This window comes from Saimiri boliviensis, chromosome 7, assembly GCF_048565385.1.
Source record: "Saimiri boliviensis isolate mSaiBol1 chromosome 7, mSaiBol1.pri, whole genome shotgun sequence".
Taxonomy (NCBI): Eukaryota; Metazoa; Chordata; class Mammalia; order Primates; family Cebidae; genus Saimiri; species Saimiri boliviensis.
Genome location: NC_133455.1, coordinates 31593947 through 31614058, shown reverse-complemented (window position 1 = coordinate 31614058; position 20112 = coordinate 31593947). Strand labels below are relative to the sequence as shown.

Sequence of the window (20112 nt, the reverse complement as noted above, 5' to 3'; positions counted from 1 at the left end):
GGAGAAACCCTGTCTGTACTAAAAAGACAAAATTAGCTGGGGGTGGTGACACATGCCTGTAATCCCAGCTACTTGGGAGGCTGAAGCAGGAGAATCACTTGAACCCAGGAGGCGGAGGTAGCAGTGAACCCAGATCGTGCCATTGCACTCCAACCTGGGCAACAAGAGTGACACTCCGTCTCAAAAAAAAATATGGCATGTTCACTGGCTTGTAACTATTAAGTGTGCATGTTTGTGTCACACTTACACTCAGGGAGGATCAAGGGTTTGAGAGTGGTTGGCGGCTTTATAGCTGGGGCTTCAGATTGTCTTTAATGGGCCTGTGTTTTTTATATATATTTCTGTATTTGATTTTTATTGGCTTAACCTTTACTTTACGAGTAATATAAAAATTCTATTATTTTTCCAGTTTGTAACTAATCCTGATATTGCTGCCAAGAAAAAAATGAAGAAACACAAAAATAAAAGTGAAGCAAAGAAGAGAAAGATAGAGTTCCTGCGTCCAGGCTATAAGGCCAAGAGACAAAAGAACCATAGCCTGAAAGATTTAGCCATGGTGGAGTAATGCCTCTCTGTGCTGATACAGGCATAAACTTTCTGGAATATTCTGCTAGTCTGAAATTACAGCAGATTTGTTTGGGGTGGGAGGGTGTTTCTTTTTTTTTTTTCCAAGACAAGGTCTCACTCTGTCACCCAGGGTGGAGTGCAGTGGCGCAATCACAGCTCACTGCAGCCTTGACCTGTGTTCAAGTGATCCTCTCACCTCAGCTCCCAGGTAGCTGTGCTTCCCAGGCACACACCATCATGCCCGGCAAATGTTTTGTAGAAACAGAGTTTCATCGTGTTGGCCAGGCTGGTCTCGAACACCTGGGCTCAAGTGATCCACCCACCTAGGCTTCCCGAAGTGCTGGGATTACAGGTGTGAGCCAGTGTACCCGTCCAGATTTTATTATTTAAGTTAAACTTTGGATAGATTATATAATATATAGTTTAATAAAATCATGCTCATATTTTTTAAATAAATAAAACACTTTATACTACTACTGGGTCTTCACTAAAAAGCATGTGACACTAGTGAAAGTTTAAAACATAGTTTGTAAATAAAAGGATACATTTTTAAATAGCAAGAAAAAAATGTAGAAGTTAGCAATACATGAGACAAAAGATTTGCAAATACCGCTATATAGTACATTATAAAATTTTAGGAAAAGGCAGTAAGATCTGCACAAATAGAGAACTATAACCATGTTCATGGATAGGAATATTCAGGACCATAAAATGCTCCTTTTTCTTTCCCAAGTTGATCCCTTTGGTTAAATGTGTATCGGAGCAAAATCCCAAGAGTTCTTCATGTTAACCCGCGAAGCTGATTCTAAAATTTATATGGAAGATATTAAGCTGAAAATTACCATGACAGGTTCTACTTATAAAAAGTAGAACAGGATGAGGGGCTTGCCCTATTAGATATCAAAAGTAAGAAAGACACAAAAACTATCTATAGAGAGAATGTGTAATAAATCCTATTTTATTAAGAACTTCTACTTAAGAAAAGACACAAACTGGGACACAGCATATAACATGTACTGTTAAACAATTAGTAATACCAGGACATAAAATGAATAGATGAATCAACACAGATGATCTAGTGGAAAAAGTGGCAAAAGACAGAAATGAGCATTGCACAAAAGGAGAAACATAAATGGTCCTTAAACATTAACAGTTAGTGACATAGCTGTGCCATTTTTTAAAAAAGTACTATGTATTGCTTGGTAAGTAGTCACTATACTACACTGAGACTCCCAAGTGCCACCCTGGCTACATGAAGTCCTTATATTCTCACACCAGGAGTTAAAGAATACCTGGACTAGTAGGGATCCTTTACTAGGTACGTCTAGTGGTTAAATTGAGTCACTCCTGTATTTAACCTCATTAGTAATTAGGAAAATGCCAGTTATCGCCAGAATTATATTCCATTTTGAAACCATCATATTGGTAAGGCTGACAATACCAAGTGCCGGTAAGCATGGTAGAACAATAGGAAATCTTATAAACCACTTTGGAAAGCAATTTGGCATTACCTTGTAAACTTGAAGATGGGTATACTCCCTAATCCCAAGTTCTACTCTTAGAGAAACCAAGAACTATGGATCTGAAGAATGTTCATGAACCACTGATGAAGGTCAAGAACTAAAAGCAATTCAAATGTCTTTCCACAAGAGAGTAGATAAATAAAATGGTATATTCATATACCGAAACACAGTAGCGGAAATCAGCTAATTTTATTTTATATATATATATATATATATATATATATATATATGAATTCTAGAAAGTGTTAAGTGGGGGAAAAAGTCATAGAAAAATGAGTTGAATGTCACTGTAATAGGGGCTCTGAGTGTGTGTACATGTATGATAAATCTGTAGAGAAAAACTATTTCAAAGTTTTCAGGATAGAAGGTACTTCTGAGAAGGAATAGGATCAAAGAAGAAGCACATGGTAGGGTTGGAGGGCTTAAACTGTCCTCAAAATGCTCTGTGTCTTAGATTTGGTGTCAGATTTCCAAGTTTATTATGCTTCATTACTTTCTGTGTATGAAATATTTCCGGATAAAAACATTTTCTAATGCATGGCCAAAACCACATTAATACAAAGTGGTTTCTTTGAAACTTTAAAGGTTTACAACTAAAATGGCAATAAGCCACACTTATTTAGTGGCTAAACTTGGTTTCTGTTGTTCAACCATATAGCATCTTTTGCCTCACTTTATACTTGATGTGGAAGAAATACTCTTTAGTGCCCCACATACTTGGGAGTACATGGGGTGGGAACTCCACCCTGTGTGCCAGGCACTTTGGATACATTTTGTTTAATCCTAGTGTTCCTGAGAGATTCCTACAAGTGGTTCCTATTTTACAGATGAAGAAACTGAGACGGAGTAAGTAACTTGCCTAAGGGTAATACAGGATGTAAGTGGTAGAAAATCAGGATGCAAAGTCCATGCATTGAGCCAGGCACAGTGGCTCATACCCGTAATCTCAGCACTTTGGGAGGCTGAGGCGGTGGATCACTTGAGGTCAGGAGTTCGAGACCAGCCTGGCCAACATGATGAAACCCTCTCTATTAAAATACAAAAATTAGCCAGGTGTGGTGGTCCAGCGCCTGTAGTCCCAGCTACTTGGGAGGCTGAGCCAAGAGAATCACTTGAGCCTGGGAGGTGGAGGTTGCAACGAGCCAAGATCACACCACCGCACTCCAGCCTGGGTGACAAAGTAAGACTCTGTCTTAAAGAAAAAAAAGTCCATACTTTATAATTTTGAGCTCAGAATATCACAGCATGTGGCATAGGATTCAAATGTTCATTCACTTCAGCATCTGTGCTTTGGTGTAGTTTGTATCTCAAACAGGAGTTCTCACCCTAAGGGCTTTGCAACGTGTCAAAGGGGGCCATTGTAGAAGACTGATTTTAACTAATTCTAAATGACTTAAAGTAAATGCACATATTGCTTTCATAAAATTTTTAAAAATAAAAATACTAAGGCAAAGATCAGAAAGAACAAATGTATCTGGGATATTGAAGACGTCTTTGTTTTTAATCAATAAATATTTATTGAGTGCCTACTGTGTGCCAGGTGCACCACACTAGATGCAAGGGATACTAACAGTAAATAAGATATGGCCCCTTCCCTCAGAGCCTACATTTCAACAGTTTAAAGTGCATCTCAGGTATTTCATAACAGAAGTAATTCTACCACTCTCAGTTTCTCTTTTTTGTAGCAAGAGACAGCACAACATCCGCCATAGTTAAAAAACAGAATGTCAGAAAGAAACCTTTGGTGTCATTTGTCCAGGTCCCATTTTACAGAAAAGAAACTGCAGGAGTGGCCATTTGCACCCATGTTCTGATTTCAAGTTTGGTGCTTTTCCCATTGCCAGGATTCTCATAAAACAATATTCAGATTTGCCTTGTGAATGTCAATATCCAAGCCCTGGTAGCATACCTCTGCAGTTGTTTCCTGCTAGACAAGGACCATATGATTTATAGCCTACTTAAGTGTCCACTCTCTTAATCTCATCCTATTCTTTGTGATAAATCAGAGGGATCAGGCTTATCCAAGTCCTGACCTTTGGGGCAACTTCATGCCCTAGGATTCAAGATGGCCAGGGCTACATGCCAGGTTTGCCTGCCAGGACCTTACTTCCCATTTTTTGCAGTTTTCCTGAACTGCCAGGAGGCAGCTGCAGCTGTACAAGCCTTACAAGCCTCAGGCTATAAGGGAACTTGTTTTCTGCATTTTCTAGCCATGTGCTATTGATCAGAAGTGAACTCAAGTATAAATTGCAAAGGGACTACTCAAATGACAAATATCTATCCTACTATTTCAACTATAACATATTCTGAAATGCCTTATGCCAGGCGCCACACCACATACTAGGGACATAAATATGAAAAAGTCTCTGCCCCTCAGGAGTAATACTGGTTATACTGGAACACTTGTAGCTGAAGGAAAAATCTCCAAAAAAGATTTCAGAGACTAAAGTAGGAATGAGTGCTGGAGTGAGTGAGAAGGGTAAGAGTCCCACAGGTGAAGAGAGAAAGCTGCAGAGAATGAATGTAAGCCCAGAGAATAAACATAAATATGAGGGGAAGAGGCCAGAGGCCAACACTGGAAGGACAGTGAAAGCCAAGAAAGAAACTACTAATGATCCTGAGACCTTTGGGGAACGATGGTATTAAGCTCTCATTACCAGCACGTAATTTTTTAAATGCTGGTTTTCCAACTTAAAGAAATTCACCTTGTTTTAGCAATGATGAAGCACTATATTCTATCACATTAGCTGATTCTGTGGTGGACTAGGTAATTTAAAAAGCTGATTGGAACATGAATTGTTTTTTAAACTTTCAGTCTAGCAATAGGCCTAATTTTTAAAACAGAATGCTTAATTTCTCCCTGTAGAATCAGTAGGATTTTGATTTTTAACAAGTTTACATCCCCAATTACAGGTAGATAAAAGGAATGAAAACCACTAAAGACACCTTTTATAATCTTAAAAATAAGAGTTTTAAACCTTCCTTTAATGTGAAATTTTCTCTTTAATGTGTTATAAATTCCATCAAATATAACCATTTAGGATTATTTGTCACTGATCTATTAGTATAGAGTAATAAGTTTATAGACATTATTTTGAATGTAACTACTTTAACTAGCATAATTTTATTTAAAAGTTAGACTGTGTTGTCAATGCTGACATTTTTGGGGATATATAGTATAGTTTATGAGGCAAGCTTCTGAACCAAAAGTTTTACTTTGAGCCCGATTCCCACCTTACTAGCTAGCAGGTGACCTTGGGCAAACCAACCTATTATAACCCTGGGTACATATCCATAAAGTGAAGACATCATAACCTGTCCTACCTACCTTACAAGATTCCTATACAGATCAACTACGTCAACATATGTAAGATTTTTTTGACAATTGTAAAGTACTATAAAATGACAATTGCAGATAAATCAGTGAAGTTAACCATCAAAATAACAAAAAGCTTTTAACAAAACAGCTTAATAAAAAGTGGTGAGGTAAGCAAATAAAGAGTATATTATACACACTATATTCCTCACCTACTCTACTGAGTCTAATCTTTGGAAAGATAATTCATTTTAAGGGGAAAAAAATCTGTTAATATCTGTTAGTATTTATACCAGGCATCCCCAAACTTTTTACACGGGGGGCCAGTTCACTGTCCCTGAGGGCCGCCACATATTGTGCTCCTCTCACTGACCACCAACGAAAGAGGTGCCCCTTCCTGAAGTGCGGCTGGGGGGGGGGGGGGCGGATAAATGGCCTCAGGGGGCCGCATGCATGGCCTGTGGGCTGTAGTCTGGGGACGCCTGATTTATACAAACAAGCTGCAACTACTATTCAAAAATAGGAAGGTTTTTTTCATCCAATAGGAGTACATTCTTTAATAGAACTGTATTTGAATAAGAATTCCATACAAATAGACTATATACCTTAACACAAGAAAGCAAGGAAAGAATATTTTACATTACATAGAACATTCAGGTGATTCAATCGAGTTACCCCTCTAACCAAATACTTCTTTTCCTTATTTACTACAAACATTGCAGTCAGTCAGTATATGCCAACAATCATATAGTTTTAACATCTAGTAGTGTGAAGTACACTTGACTGTTTCCAAAGGGAACAGAGGTGATGCAGTCTTCATTTCAGGGGAGAAGAATGGACTGAATTACTGTCTGCTTTTTAGTGTTTCAACTAACCTGTAAAGAGAAAATGAACAGTTTTATAAAATTAATTTTCAGGTATAAAGCATGATCATCTATAATAAACTTTATATTGGAAGTGAATTCCAAAGTACTTAAAATGATGAAAGCTAACATAGAAGAATAAAGTTATGCACTCGATTTGCATAAGGTTCCTTTAAGGTTTAAATCTGTCTATGATTTGAATGAAAAATTCAAAAAAGACCAAATATCTATTTTCCAGGCTACTACTATTTCTGGGCTACATATGGATACCTCAGAGGTAAAACTAGTTTCAATCCTCAAGGAGGTGATTATATAATAAGTAGATGAACAAATCAAATTATAAGACAGTATAACAAGTACTATGTCACTAATCTTTGACAAGAGCATCTAACTTTAGGTGAGTGATTAGGCAGTAGGACTAGAGATACACTAGGAAAAGCTCTTGAGAAGACAGCCTTAATTCCTGAAGGATAAGGAATTCAAGGGTGAGGTGAGGCAGGGAAAAAGGCTAAAAATCGGCAAAGAACTTGCTTATCTAAATTAACTGTAGTCAGGTAGGTGTGGTTGAGAAGGCAGATGCACCCAAAGACTAGTGGGAGTAAAGGCTGGAGGAGCTTATGAGATAAGCTGTTAAGTAAACCAAAGTTTCATCCTCAACACTGGAGGAAAATTATATGTGGATAATGGACAGAGGGCTTCTGGAAACAGGATACTTGCCATTCCATTGCCTCATCAAGGCCAGTGCCTTTGGTTGCTGACGTTTTGAATATCTGCCATTTTCGGTCCTTCAAGGCAGGTAGCCCAAGTGAATTTGCCATCTCTGAAGGAGTCATGGCCTGTTCCATGTCCTGTTTATTTGCAAACACCACTAAAATGGCTTTTCTCAGCTCTTCTTCCTAAATAAAATTGAAAATATTTAATTTCCTTTAACCAATGTGCTCTCTTGAATTTAGAAAATGTCAAAAAATACATTTTAAAGTGTATTTTGTAATTATCAATATATTCATTATACATGATGAAATGATAGAGAACTATAAAGAAAAAAGCTTCACCCATAATCCTACCTCCCAAATATGATCATTGTGAACATTCTGGGTGTTTTTATGGTACTTTGTTTTGCAGATACTTAAAGAGTTTATTTAGTAAATACATTTACACATTTAAAATCACATTTATATACAAGTTCCATACCCTGCCTAAAAATTAAAATCATGTTTCTCCAAACAATAACAACTTTTTCAAAATAAAAAAATGGCTAAATATGCTCTATACTATGGATGCATGCACCATAAACTGTGTTAACTATTTTCTAGTATTAGACTCTTATTAGATTCTTTCCACTTGACTTAGATAAATCCAAGTGACAGAGTATTTATACAAAAATCTTTGTTTGAATCTGTTTCCTTAATATTCTAAAAATGAAGTCAAAAAAAATGGCTGGGCGTGGTGGCTCACGCCTGTAATCCAAGCACTTTGGAGGCCAAGGTGGGCGGATCACCTGAGGTCAGGAGTTCGAGACCAGCCTGACCAACATGGTGAAACCCCGTCTTAAAAATAATAATAAAATAAATAAATAAATAAATAAATAATGGAGTCAAAGTTCATATAAACAGTTTTTTTTAAGGCTTTGATAAACTGAATACATATATGAACAGCTTTCCCAAAAGGTTTCCCCGCCAACAACATATAAAAGTCTCCATCTTCAATGAAGCCTTGGTAGAGTTTGGAATTACTTACTTTTCCAAACATAGTATCTCCTTATATATTATTAGGGTATTTGAAATGCAAATGGGGTGAGGCAGGAAGATCACTTAAGTCTAGGAGTTCGAGATCAGCCTGAGCAACACAGGGAGACCCCATTTCTACAAAAAATTTTTAAGGCCAGGCACAGTGTCATGCCTGTAATCCCAGCACTTTGGGAGGCCAATGCAGGCAGATCACCTGAGGTTGGGAGTTTGAGACTAGCCTGACCAACATGGAGAAACACCATCTCTACTAAAAAAATACAAAATTAGCTGGGCGTTGGTGACTCATGCCTGTAATCCCCAGCTTCTTGGGGGCTGAGGCAGGAGAATCGCTTGAACTTGGGAGGCGAAGGTTGCACTTGGCTGAGATCACGCCATTGCACTCCATGTTGCCAGGTGATCCTGACCTCAAGTGATCCGCCTGCCTCGGCCTCCCAAAGTGCTGGGATTACAGGTGTGAACCACCACACCTGGTTTGTGTCTGTATGTTTTAACATTAACAGTCCTGACTCGTACTTGGCCTGTACTTTATATAACATGATATTTATTGATGAATTAAATGTCATTTCCTAAAGAAAGAATCCAATTTTTACTTCTCTGAAAGACTTAAAAGTCAAATCCTAACACTGCAAATAATCTAATAACAATCCAAGGCCGGGCGCGGTGGCTCAAGCCTGTAATCCCAGCACTTTGGGAGGCCGAGGTGGGCGGATCACAAGGTCAAGAGATCGAGACTATCCTGGCCAACATGGTGAAACCCCGTCTCTACTAAAAATACAAAAATTAGCTGGGCATGGTAGCGCGTGCCTGTAATCCCAGCTACTCGGGAGGCTGAGGCAGGAGAATTGCTTGAAACCAGGAGGCGGAGGTTGCAGTGAGCCGAGATTGTGCCACTGCACTCCAGCCTAGCACCTGGCGACAGAGTGACACTCTGTCTCAAAAAAAAAAAAAAAAAAAAAAAACAATCCTGCATGGCTCAAGATTTGCAAATTAAAGTCAATAATGCAATTCTTTATTTTTATTTTTATTTTTTAATTGCATTTTAGGTTTTGGGGTACATGTGAAGAACATGCAAGATTGTTGCATAGGCACACACATGGCAATGTGATTTGCTGCCTTCCTACCCCCATCACCTATATCTGGCATTTCTCCCCATGCTCTCTCCCCCCAACTCCCCATCCCCCGCTGTCCCTCCCCTATGCAATTCTTTTAAGCAATACTTTATACGATAAAATGCATTATATCCTGTGAATTATACCTAAATAAGCTGTTCTTTTAAAAATCCACTATGCACAAGACAATTCAACCTTATCCTTACATTTAAATTTGATCTAAGAAGCTCTTATAATAAATACAATGATACGATGTAAAAAAAAAAAATTAACCAAATGTTTAAAATTATCAAGTCTGCAATTTATAACTTGGAAGGCATTAAGAAGTCAGTAGTTGGCCGGGCGCGGTGGCTCAAGCCTGTAATCCCAGCACTTTGGGAGGCCGAGGCGGGTGGATCACGAGGTCGAGAGATCGAGACCATCCTGGTCAACATGGTGAAACCCCGTCTCTACTAAAAATACAAAAAATTAGCTGGGCATGGTGGCACATGCCTGTAATCCCAGCTACTCAGGAGGCTGAGACAGGAGAATTGCCTGAACCCAGGAGGCGGAGGTTGCGGTGAGCCGAGATCGCGCCATTGCACTCCAGCCTGGGTAACAAGAGCGAAACTCCGTCTCAAAAAAAAAAAAAAAAGAAAGAAATTAGCCAGGCACGGTGTCATGTGCCTTTACTCCCAACTACTTGGCAGGCTGAGGCAGGAGAATTGCTTGAACCCAGGAGGTGAAGGTTGCAGTGAGCCCAGATCGCGCCACTGCACTCTATCCGGCCTGAGCAACAAGAGCAAAACTCCATCTTAAAAAAAAAAAAAAAAGAAAGAAACAGTAAGAGGGATGTGATGGCTCACACCTGTAATCCCAATACTAGGAGGATGAGGCAGGAGGATCACTTGAGGACACGAGTTTGGGACCAGCCTCGGCAACATAGCTAGACCCCGTCTCTACAAAAAATAGAAGAAAAAGAAAAAATAATAATAATTGGCATAAAGAAAAAAGAAGAATACCCAGGTGCAGTGGCTTGCACCTGTAATCCCAGCACTTTGGGAGGCTGAGGCAGACGGATCACGAGGTCAGGAGTTTAAGACCAGCCTGATCAACATGGTGAAACCCTGTCTCTACTAAAATCACAAAAAAAAAATCAGCCGGGTATGATGGCCCATGCCTATAATCCCAGCTACTCAGGAGGCTGAAGCAGGAAAATTGCTTGAACCTGGGAGGCAGAGGTTGCAGTAAACCCAAGATCAAGCCACTGCACTTCAGCCTGGGCAACAGAGCAAGACTCTGTCTCAAAAAAAAAAAAAATAAATAAAGAAGGGTAAAGGGCTAGAAAGTAACTGTGACTCGTTTCTGGGGAAGAGATGTGGGAAGAAACATGTCAGGAAGGCAGTCAAGCAAAGATGCTGGGGAACAGCATTCCAAGCAGAAGGATCAGCAAGTGCAAAAGGCCCTAAGCCAGGTGTGCAAGCTCATGTTCAAAGAACAGAAAGGTCTGTGTAGCTAAAACACCATAAGGGAAGGGTAAAAAACAATAAACCTGAGACCAGAATTATGCCAGCAACCCAGGAATACATATTTCTCTAAACTTTAATCCTTCTAAAACAGCTAAAAATAAAAAGACATCTTGGCCGGGTGCAGTGGCTCATGCCTGTAATCTCAGCACTTAGGGAGGCCGAGGCGGGTGGATCACCTGAGATTTTGGGAGTGTGAAGTTCGAGACCAGCCTGACCAACATGGAGAAACCCTGTCTCTACTAAAAATACAAAATTAGCCGGGTGTGGTGGTGCAAGCCTGTAATCCCAGCTACTGGGGGAGGCTGAGGCAGGAGAACTGCTTGAACCCAGAGGCGGAGGTTGCAGTGAGCCGAGATCATGCCATTGCACGTCTGGGCAACAAGAGCAAAACTACATCTCCAAAACAAAAAAACAAAGACATCTTTTAAAAAAGACATCAAAGGAGTGACTTAGAATAGTTGCTTTTGTTTTAAAGAAGTGACTTAGAATAGTTGCTTTTGTTTAAGTGAGCTCTGAATCTCCTCGAAAATCAAGCAACCTGGCTTAAAGGAAGAGGAATTTTCTAGGTTAGTTTTTGTTGTTGTCTCCAACCCTCTCCTCAACTGTATTTTTGGAATAGAAAATCATTTGCATAAAGGAAAATATTAAAGGGATGAAGGGAAAAAAACCCTGCATTCTTTTTAATTATTCCTGAATGTACTGGAAACAGTCAGCAAATGTAAATGATTTTCCCGCATTTTAAAGTGGTAAAGTTTTCTTACCTCCAACATGGCAACTAACTCTGATTTGGAAATGCCAATTCGGTCTCGGTCACAACTGTCTACTACATAAATGACTGCATCTGTGTTTGAATAGTAACATCTCCAGTATGGCCTAAAGAAAATTCAAAAGGGGAGAATATATTGTTACTGTTTTAAAGAAGAAACTGACATATCAATTTACATGCTAGAACTCAGGGCCATGGTTTGGAGTGAAGGTGGGGGAATTACATGCTAATCCTTTCCCACACACATTAGAATCAGTGCCTTAAGGCTGGGCATGGTGGCTCATGCCTGTAATTCAAGCTCTTTGGAGGACAAGGCGGGATCACCTGAGGTCGGGAGTTCAAGAATCAGTGCCTTAATAATTCACTGTTTCTGGTGGATATATGTACCCATGTGATGAGTCAAAAGAATGTTGATAAACATTAAATCACAGGACCAGAGAGTTTCAAAATGAATTCAGACTTCAGGCTGAGAAAATCTATTTATAATCTATGAAACCACTAAATATACTGACAGAAAAGTTACACACAGACCTGATAATTACATCTTCTTATACAAATCTTTAACTAGGCATCCCTTAAGAGGAATGAATTTTTTAATGTAATTTTATTTAACAGTCATGAAATTAATCACTGACACCAGGAAACAGAAATAGCTAAAATTATAAATAAACTCAAAAGTGATTCAGTGGAGTCTCTCTTAGCCTACTCTGGCTTGGGAGGCTATGCAATTAAAAAAAAAATAATGTGATTCAAGAAATGAGTTAAAAGAAGTCAGAATGTTTGGAGAATACATTATTAATCTTTTAAGATGGTACCATTGTTAAGTAACTACTGACAGTTACCAAACATTCACTGTTGCCATGGCAAGCCCAAAATGCTAAGCAGGAGACCTGAACTGCAGAAGGCACTTTTGTTTTTGATTTTGGGAGACGGAGTCTCACTCTGCAGCCCAGGCTGGAGTGCAGTGGCACCATCTCGGCTCACTGCAACCTCCACCTCCTGGGTCCGGGTTCAAGCAATTATCCTGCCTCAGCCTCTCAAGTAGCTGGAATTACAGGCACCCACCACCATGCCCAGCTAATTTTTGTATTTTTAGTAGAGACAGGGTTTCATCATGTTGGCCAGGCTAGTCTTGAACTCCTGACCTCGTGATCTACCCGCCTTGGCCTCTCAAAGTGCTGGGATTACAGGCATGAGCCACCCCACCTGGCCAAAGACATTTATTTTTATATTAGCCCTAAAAGGGAGGACTGCAAGGTACTTCAATAAATTCCAAAACAATGTGTTTCAGAGAGGAGAGACTGACAATAATTAAAAGGAGGGTCCTTTCTAGTTCAGAATAGCTGAAATAATAAGGTCTTGAGATTTTCATGAAAAGATTTTCATTAACCAGATATCTGAAAAATTGGGCTTCCGTAAGTTTTAATTCAATGGATGCTCTAAGAAAATAGTTCCAAATTTTACCTCATTTTAAACTAGGTGGCTCCATTTAAATTACAATAGAACACATATGCTGGTTTACTGATGTTAACCCTTAAAAGAACCAATAAATGTTAAATACTACCAAATAACCTGGTCTTTGTGCCATACCTGATACTCGTCTGTCCTCCTAAATCCCAGACTTGGAATTTAAGGTTTTTGTATGTCACCGTCTCTACATTAAATCCAATGGCTGGAAGAGAAATCAAATCAATGGTATGTGTAGACTAAGGCATTCTACCTTCAAAGTATCCTATCTAATTGAGTTACAGCAATTAATGCTAACTGTTACTAGAGTTCAAATATATATATATATATACATATATATATGTATATATATACACACATATAATTTGTCATAGGATTAGAGTTAAAAAGAAATGGTAATTGCTGAATCACATTATTGCTTGAGATTTTATACCATTTAAGATGAGATAGCGTGCTGTGCTCCCCCACAGGTGCACGTGCGTGGGCAAAACATCAATTAGCAAGATCAATACAACCTTCTGGATATTTTTTAAAAGCCAGCAGTTCTGCAAATAAAATATATAATTTTTAGTCAAATAAATGAAAATAATTAAAAAAATAAAAAGGAAAACATAATTTTTAGTTCAATGGAAATCCTATTAAACTCTCCTCATAATAGAGTAGTGGCATATAAAAGTGTTCAAAAGATGTATGTAGAAAGTACAGTTGTGGCCGGGCGCGGTGGCTCAAGCCTGTAATCCCAGCACTTTGGGAGGCCGAGGCGGGTGGATCACGAGGTCGAGAGATCGAGACCATCCTGGTCAACATGGTGAAACCCCGTCTCTACTAAAAATACAAAAAAATTAGCTGGGCATGGTGGCGCGTGCCTGTAAGCCCAGCTACTCAGGAGGCTGAGGCAGAAGAATTGCCTGAACCCAGGAGGCGGAGGTTGCGGTGAGCCGAGATCGCGCCATTGCACTCCAGCCTGGGTAACAAGAACTCCGTCTCAAAAAAAAAAAAAAGAAAGTACAGTTGTGGATGCAGTATAAAAACTAGAATTTTGGTTGGTAGCAAATAAACAGACCAAAAGCAGGAAAAGCTAAATTTCTGAGGTGGGAGGACTGTTTGAGCCCAAGAGGCAGTGGTAGAGGCTGCAGTGAGCTATGACTGCGCCACTGTACTCCAGCCTGGGCAAAAAAGCAAGGTATCATCTCAAAAAAGAGTGTGGTGTAAAGCCGCACTCAATGAAACCCGAAACTTTCCACTGCGCTGCTCTGTGCACTGCCGGAGATGCCCAGACAGAGACTTTTTTTTTTTTTGAGACGGATTTTCACTCTTGTTACCCAGGCTGGAGTGCAATGGCGCGATCTCGGCTCACCGCAACCTCCACCTCCTGGGTTCAGGCAATTCTCCTGCCTCAGCCTCCTGAGTAACTGGGATTACAGGCACGCGCCACCATGCCCAGCTAATTTTTTTTTTGTCTTTTTAGTAGAGACGGGGTTTCACCATGTTGACCAGGATGGTCTCGATCTCTCGACCTCGTGATCCACCCGCCTCGGCCTCCCAAAGTGCTGGGATTACACGCGTGAGCCACCGCGCCTGGCCAGACAGAGATTTTGAGAGCAAAAACTAAGGTAACTAAAATTTACTGAAGGCAGCAAAAAAGTAATAACGGACATTACAGGGTTCAAACTTCAGTATGGACACAGCCATGGCTGTGGCTTTCAATCTGTAGACATCCTCAAGAGCTCACTCTGTAATAAGGTCATGGCTGGATGGTCAAAGGACAGGTGTCATATCCCTCTTCTCTGCCATCCTTCTAAGTTGAAAAATAGGTAAAAACTAATTTCCATGGCTGGGTGCGGTGGCTCACAACTGTAATCCCAGCACTTTGAGAGGCCGAGGCAGGTGGATCACCTGAGGTCAGGAGTTTGAGACCAGCCTAGCCAACATGGCAAAACCCCATCTCTACAAAAATTAAAAAATGAGCCAGGCGTGGTGGCATGTGCCTGTAATCCCAGCTACTTTGGAGGCTGAGAAACGAGAATCACTTGAACTTGAGAGGCACAGGTTGCAGTGAGCTGAGATCATGCCACTGGACTCCACCTGGGCAACAGAGTGAGACTCTGTTTCAAAAAAAAAAATTACTAAAAAATAACTTCCAGCTATAACTGGACAATTAACTTTTGTTTTATATTTAAGTGTGCAGTGATAAGTGATACCTTTGAGTATTTAGCAAGTATGTCTATTACAATTAAAAAATAACTATACTATGACAAATCTGAGCAAAAAACTAAAATGCAAGTTCCTGATGTCTCCCTTAGAATTAGGTAGGAGTGTAATTACAATGTTCACCAATAGTAAAAACATCATTTATATGTGCAGGACAAGAGAATGGTGTAGACTGAGAGCAGTGGCTTATGTCTGAAATTCCAACAATTTGGGAGGCTGAGGTGGGAGGACCGTTTGAGCCCAAGAGGCAGTGGTAGAGGCTGCAGTGAGCTATGATTGCACCACTGCACTCCAGCCTGGGCAAAAAAGCAAGACAACATCTCAAAAAAGAGTGTGGTGTAAAGCAGCACTCAATGAAACCCGAAACTTTCCACTGTGCTGCTCTGTGCACTGCAGGACATGCCCAGACAGAGATTTTGAGAAGCAAAAACTAAGGTAACTAAAATTTACTGAAGGCAGCAAAAAAGTAATAACAGACATTACAGGATTCAAAATGCTCTTCTTTCTTAGAGGCTAGTCTCTTTTGTTTTAGTCCATAAATTTAAACAGTAACAATATAGAAATACCCTAAGTGACAGTGTAATGTTAGAGGCATAATTTAAATAATCTTGAGCAAACTACATGAACTCTTCAATTTAATTTACATGTATTCATCTTCTCCAGGTGAATTCAGGTCAACCAGTGAAAAAGTATAAATAACAACAGTATTCTCGAACAGTCAAATAAGATGGTTGGAGAATATTTTTGTAAGATTGCAATAATTGATTAAAATTGAAGTCTATTTTTTCTGTATATATAGAGAAATATATATATATGTTTATATATATATATATATATATATATATATATATATATTTTTTTTTTTTTTTTTTTTTTTTGAGATGGAGTTTTGCTTTCATTTCCCAGGCTGCAGTACAACGGTGTGATCTCAGATCACTGCAAGCTCCGCCTCCCGGGTTCAAGGGATTCTCCTGCCTCAGCCTACAAGTAGCTAGGATTACAGGCATGCACCACCATGCCTGGCTAATTTTGTATTTTTAGTAGAGACCGGGTTTCTCCACGTTGGTCAGGCTGGTCTCGAACTCCCAACCTCAGATGATCCACCCACCTCAGTCTCCCAAAGTGCTGAGATTACAGGCGTGAGCCACTGCACCCGGCCTTTTCATAATATTTTTAAGGTATCAAATTACTTCAACACTCAGTCTCTAGAACTCAGATCTTTAAAAGTAATCAATATAATTAACTAAGATAAACTAATCTTAATTAAAATAGAAACAAATACAGAAAAAAGGCACTTCACATGTAATATCACTTAACATTTATATAATTCTTTACACAGGTTTACAAAGTATTTTTACCTACTTTATTTCCCCCTGAAAGCCAGTGGGTATTTGTTATCTTATGTATTTTATTAATAAAGATATCGGCTCTCATTAAGATTTGGTAACTTAAGCCACTTTTACGCGCCGGGCGCGGTGGCTCAAGCCTGTAATCCCAGCACTTTGGGAGGCCGAGGCGGGTGGATCACGAGGTCAAGAGATCGAGACCATCCTGGTCAACATGGTGAAACCCCGTCTCTACTAAAAATACAAAAAATTAGCTGGGCATGGTGGCGTGTGCCTGTAATCCCAGCTACTCAGGAGGCTGAGGCAGGAGAATTGCCTGAAGCCAGGAGGCGGAGGTTGCGGTGAGCCGAGATCGCGCCATTGCACTCCAGCCTGGGCAACAAGAGCGAAACTCCGTCTAAAAAAAAAAAAAAAAAGCCACTTTTACACAGCGATAAACAGCCAATCCCGGCCGTAAGCCAGAACAAGGGTCCTTAAATTACACTAAGCTGACTCTCAGTTGATGGAAAAAGTGTCATCAATGTTATGTTCATACTAGCAGTTTACAAACTTTAACAAATACTTTATTATATGAATTAATTTATTCAGAAATTGGCCTGGCATAGTGGCTCATGCCTATAATCCCAGCACTTGGGAGGCCAAGGCAGGAGGATCACTTGAGGCCAAGAGTCCAAGACCAGCCTGGGCAACCTGACCTCTATTAAAACAAAAACAAAAACAAAAAAGAGAAATAAGAGTTATGTTAAATAGAGACCAGAAAACTCCTACAATTAGTTCATCATACCAACACTTACTAGGTATAGTAGTAACGACTTCTCCAACTTGTAATCTGTACAAAATTGTGGTTTTTCCTGCTCCATCTAATCCCAAAATTAAAATCCTCATTTCCCGAGTTCCAAACAGACTGGAAAATATACTTGAGAAAAAGCCACCTAAAAAATAATAAAAGAAAAAAACATATACAATTTCATTTTGTGAACTAGGTGCACAAAACATCTAATCTTGTCTTTTGAAAGCTATATTCCAAATTAATTATTATTATTTTCCTGGATGCATAGATAAGTATTTTTGCTCCCAATGAAATATATTATTCAACATCAAACAAGTAATTAGTTATGTTACTATGTCCTAAATATTGTAGCATGCAGACACAGAATGAGAAATACGGCCGCTGCCTTTGGGAATCTCATTTTCTAATCAGCAGAATAGGAATATTTTAGCATGGTTCCCTAGTGATCCTTAAAAACCAAGGGGCCAGTAAGGAGGATGAAAAGTATTTTACAGCAGCAGTATCACTATAACCAACTTCAATGAGAGTTCTACGCTAAGCAATATAACTAGCACAAGAAATTGAAAAGCTGAAAACTATTTTTGACAGAAACCCATTTTAAAACAATAATAGCCGGGCGCGGTGGCTCACGCCTGTAATCGCAGCACTTTGGGAGGCTGAGGCGGGTGGATCACGAGGTCAAGAGATCGAGACCATCCCGGTCAACATAGTGAAACCCCATCTCTACTAAAAATACAAAAAAATTAGCTGGGCATGGTGGCACGTGCCTGTAATCCCAGCTACTCAGGAGGTTGAGGCAGGAGAATTGCCTGAACCCAGGAGGCGGAGGCTGCGGTGAGTCGAGATCGCGCCATTGCACTCCAGCCTGGGTAACAAGAGCAAAACTCCGTCTCAAAAAAAAAAAAATAATAATAATAATAATAAAGCTCTATCCAATGCATCACAAAATATTCCCAGAAAGCTTCCTGTACACCAAGTATTGTATAGTATAAAAGCACTTGTGGCACAGTCCTTTTCCCATCCAGAGCCATTAGAGAAGATTAAAAGCAAGTTGCAGTCCGGGTGCGGTGGCTTACGCCTGTAATCCCAGCACTTTGGGAGGCCAAGGCGACCGTATCACCTGAGGTGGGGAGTTCAAGACCAGCCTGACCAACATGGAGAAACCCCATCTCTACTAAAAATACAAAATTAGCCGGGTGTGATGGTGGATGCCTATAATCCCAGCTACTCCGGAGACTAAGGCAAGAGAATCGCTTGAAGCGGGAAGGCAGAGGTTGCAGCGAGCTGAGATTGCGCCCCTGCACTCCAGCTTGGGCAAGAGCAAAATTCCGTCTCAAAAACAAAAACAAGTTACGACCTGGTTCACACCTGTAATCCCAGCACTTTGGGAGGCGGAGGCGGGCGGATCACGAGGTCAAGAGGCCTTTACTAAAAATACAAAAATTAGCTGGCTGTAACGCTGCGTGCGTATAGTCTCGGCTACTCGGGAGGCTGAGGCAAGAGAATCGCTTGAGCCTGAAAGGCGGAAGTTGCAGTGAGCCCAGATCGCAGCACTGCACTCCAGTCTGGTGACAGAGTGAGACTCCGTATCTAAATAAATAAATAGATGGACAGATCGATAGATAGATAAATGCAAGTTACATTAGAAGTGATGCCACACTGTTACTTGGCAAAAACATGCCATAATTAAGAGCCGCGAGTTGAGAAATGAACATACCATGGGCTGGAGAAGCTTGGGAAACTTCAACAGAATGGGTGTGACTTGACAAAGTCCTTTCTACCATTTACAGGTACAAGAGAGGCGGAAGAACAAAACTGAAGGGGGTTATGGATGACAGGACAGTGCCTGTGATGTCTGGGAGCAAGAAGTATGCTCCCCAGAAAACTGTGAAGGGATTTAACTAAGCCAAAGAATCTGCACCTTCATTTGGAGGGTAGGAGACAAGTTAAAAGAAAGTGCACCCTCATTTGGGCTCTAGCGGGCGAGGGTGTGACCTGATACTTGTGAGAATCCTGTTTCCGAAATCAGCCGGCCAAGAATTGAGATTAAAATTTCACTTACCCACTAGAAATACCCTCCCCACTTCCTTCTTCATCTTACTGTATTATTACAAGAAAAGCTACAGCAAATTAGCAGACGAATGCCAAACTGGCCATAAAACAACATAAGCAACACCTACCCTCGGATTTTTCAAACTGACGCCGTCCCAGTGCCCCTGGTAAAGAGAATAATTAAGCTTCCACTCTGGGGCCGCAGCTCATCTTTCACTAAGAAACCTCAGCGAACCTGCGACTAACACGTTGCCAGCCTTCGCAGGACCAACTCTCCCCAGCAAATGGAGAATTCAGGACTCGAACCCAGGCTCTACAGACCCGCGCTTTCCGGGTCCCCGGACCCCGCGGGGATGAGTGGGAGACTAGAGAGGCCGGATTCACCCCTCGAGATGAAGACCCAAGGTCAGTTAAGTCCTCGGCGACCCGCCCCCTGAGAAGCTGGCTACTCTGGGCTTCTCTGGCCGGCCTCTCTCCTCCTCCGCGCCCTAGCCCTCGGCCCCAGCCCCTTCGTGCGCGCCCGGGCGCCCTTCTCGGACTCCTCACCCATGATGAACCCCCTGTCCGCCCTCGCCGATCCTCAGTGATTCCTTGACCTCCGGCTGCGGCTTCGAAGCGATTTCCTCGCTAGCCCAGTCAGCCAGCAACTTCCACGTCGGACTCCAGGCGGGGGCAGGAGAGAGAGGCAGCTGCGACTGCGCGCCGGGAACTGTGACCTGAGCATCCGAGTCGTCGCTTTCGATTCACGGTCCCAGCTCACTGGATGTAGATACTCTGGACACCAAAATAGAAAAAAAAAATTCAAAAATCTGAAGTCTCTCCTGCTTCCGTTTTTCTGGACAGAAA

The 20112-nt window shown here is 40.8% G+C and overlaps 2 protein-coding genes across 4 annotated transcripts in view; one reads left to right on the top strand and one right to left on the bottom strand.

The window, feature by feature from the left end:
* UTP20 (UTP20 small subunit processome component) overlaps positions 1-2269 on the top strand; it is a 113451-nt gene extending 111182 nt beyond the window's left edge. For both annotated transcript variants that reach the window (XM_074402345.1, XM_010340216.3), the window contains exon 62: positions 410-2269. In XM_074402345.1, the coding sequence (XP_074258446.1) occupies positions 410-565 (156 nt within the window). In that variant the 3' untranslated portion in view covers positions 566-2269. The remainder of the gene's footprint in view (positions 1-409) is intronic.
* Positions 2270-5934: 3665 nt separating this feature from the next.
* ARL1 (ARF like GTPase 1) lies at positions 5935-19958 on the bottom strand. Of its 2 annotated transcripts, none has more exons than XM_003929611.4 (6): positions 19813-19958; positions 17219-17356; positions 12991-13072; positions 11396-11507; positions 6987-7165; positions 5935-6281 (listed from the first exon to the last, which is right to left on the bottom strand). In XM_003929611.4, the coding sequence occupies exons 1-6, from the start codon at positions 19814-19816 to the stop codon at positions 6251-6253; spliced, it is 546 nt and encodes a 181-aa protein (XP_003929660.1). In that variant the 5' UTR covers positions 19817-19958; the 3' UTR covers positions 5935-6250. The 2 variants fall into 2 exon arrangements, with proteins under 2 accessions (XP_003929660.1, XP_074258447.1); XM_074402346.1 differs by lacking the exon at positions 19813-19958 and adding an exon at positions 19395-19485.
* Positions 19959-20112: the final 154 nt, after the last annotated feature.

What these genes read in the sequence shown, in the direction of transcription:
- ARL1 (XM_003929611.4), bottom strand. An exon ending in AGTCGTTACTACTATACCTA is followed by an intron (nt 13,073 to 17,218) that starts GTAAGTGTTGGT and finishes TTTCTCTTCCAG; the next exon opens with CCATTGGATTTAATGTAGAG. An exon ending in CTTGATGAGGCAATGGAATG is followed by an intron (nt 6,282 to 6,986) that starts GCAAGTATCCTG and finishes TTCTCTTTACAG; the next exon opens with GTTAGTTGAAACACTAAAAA.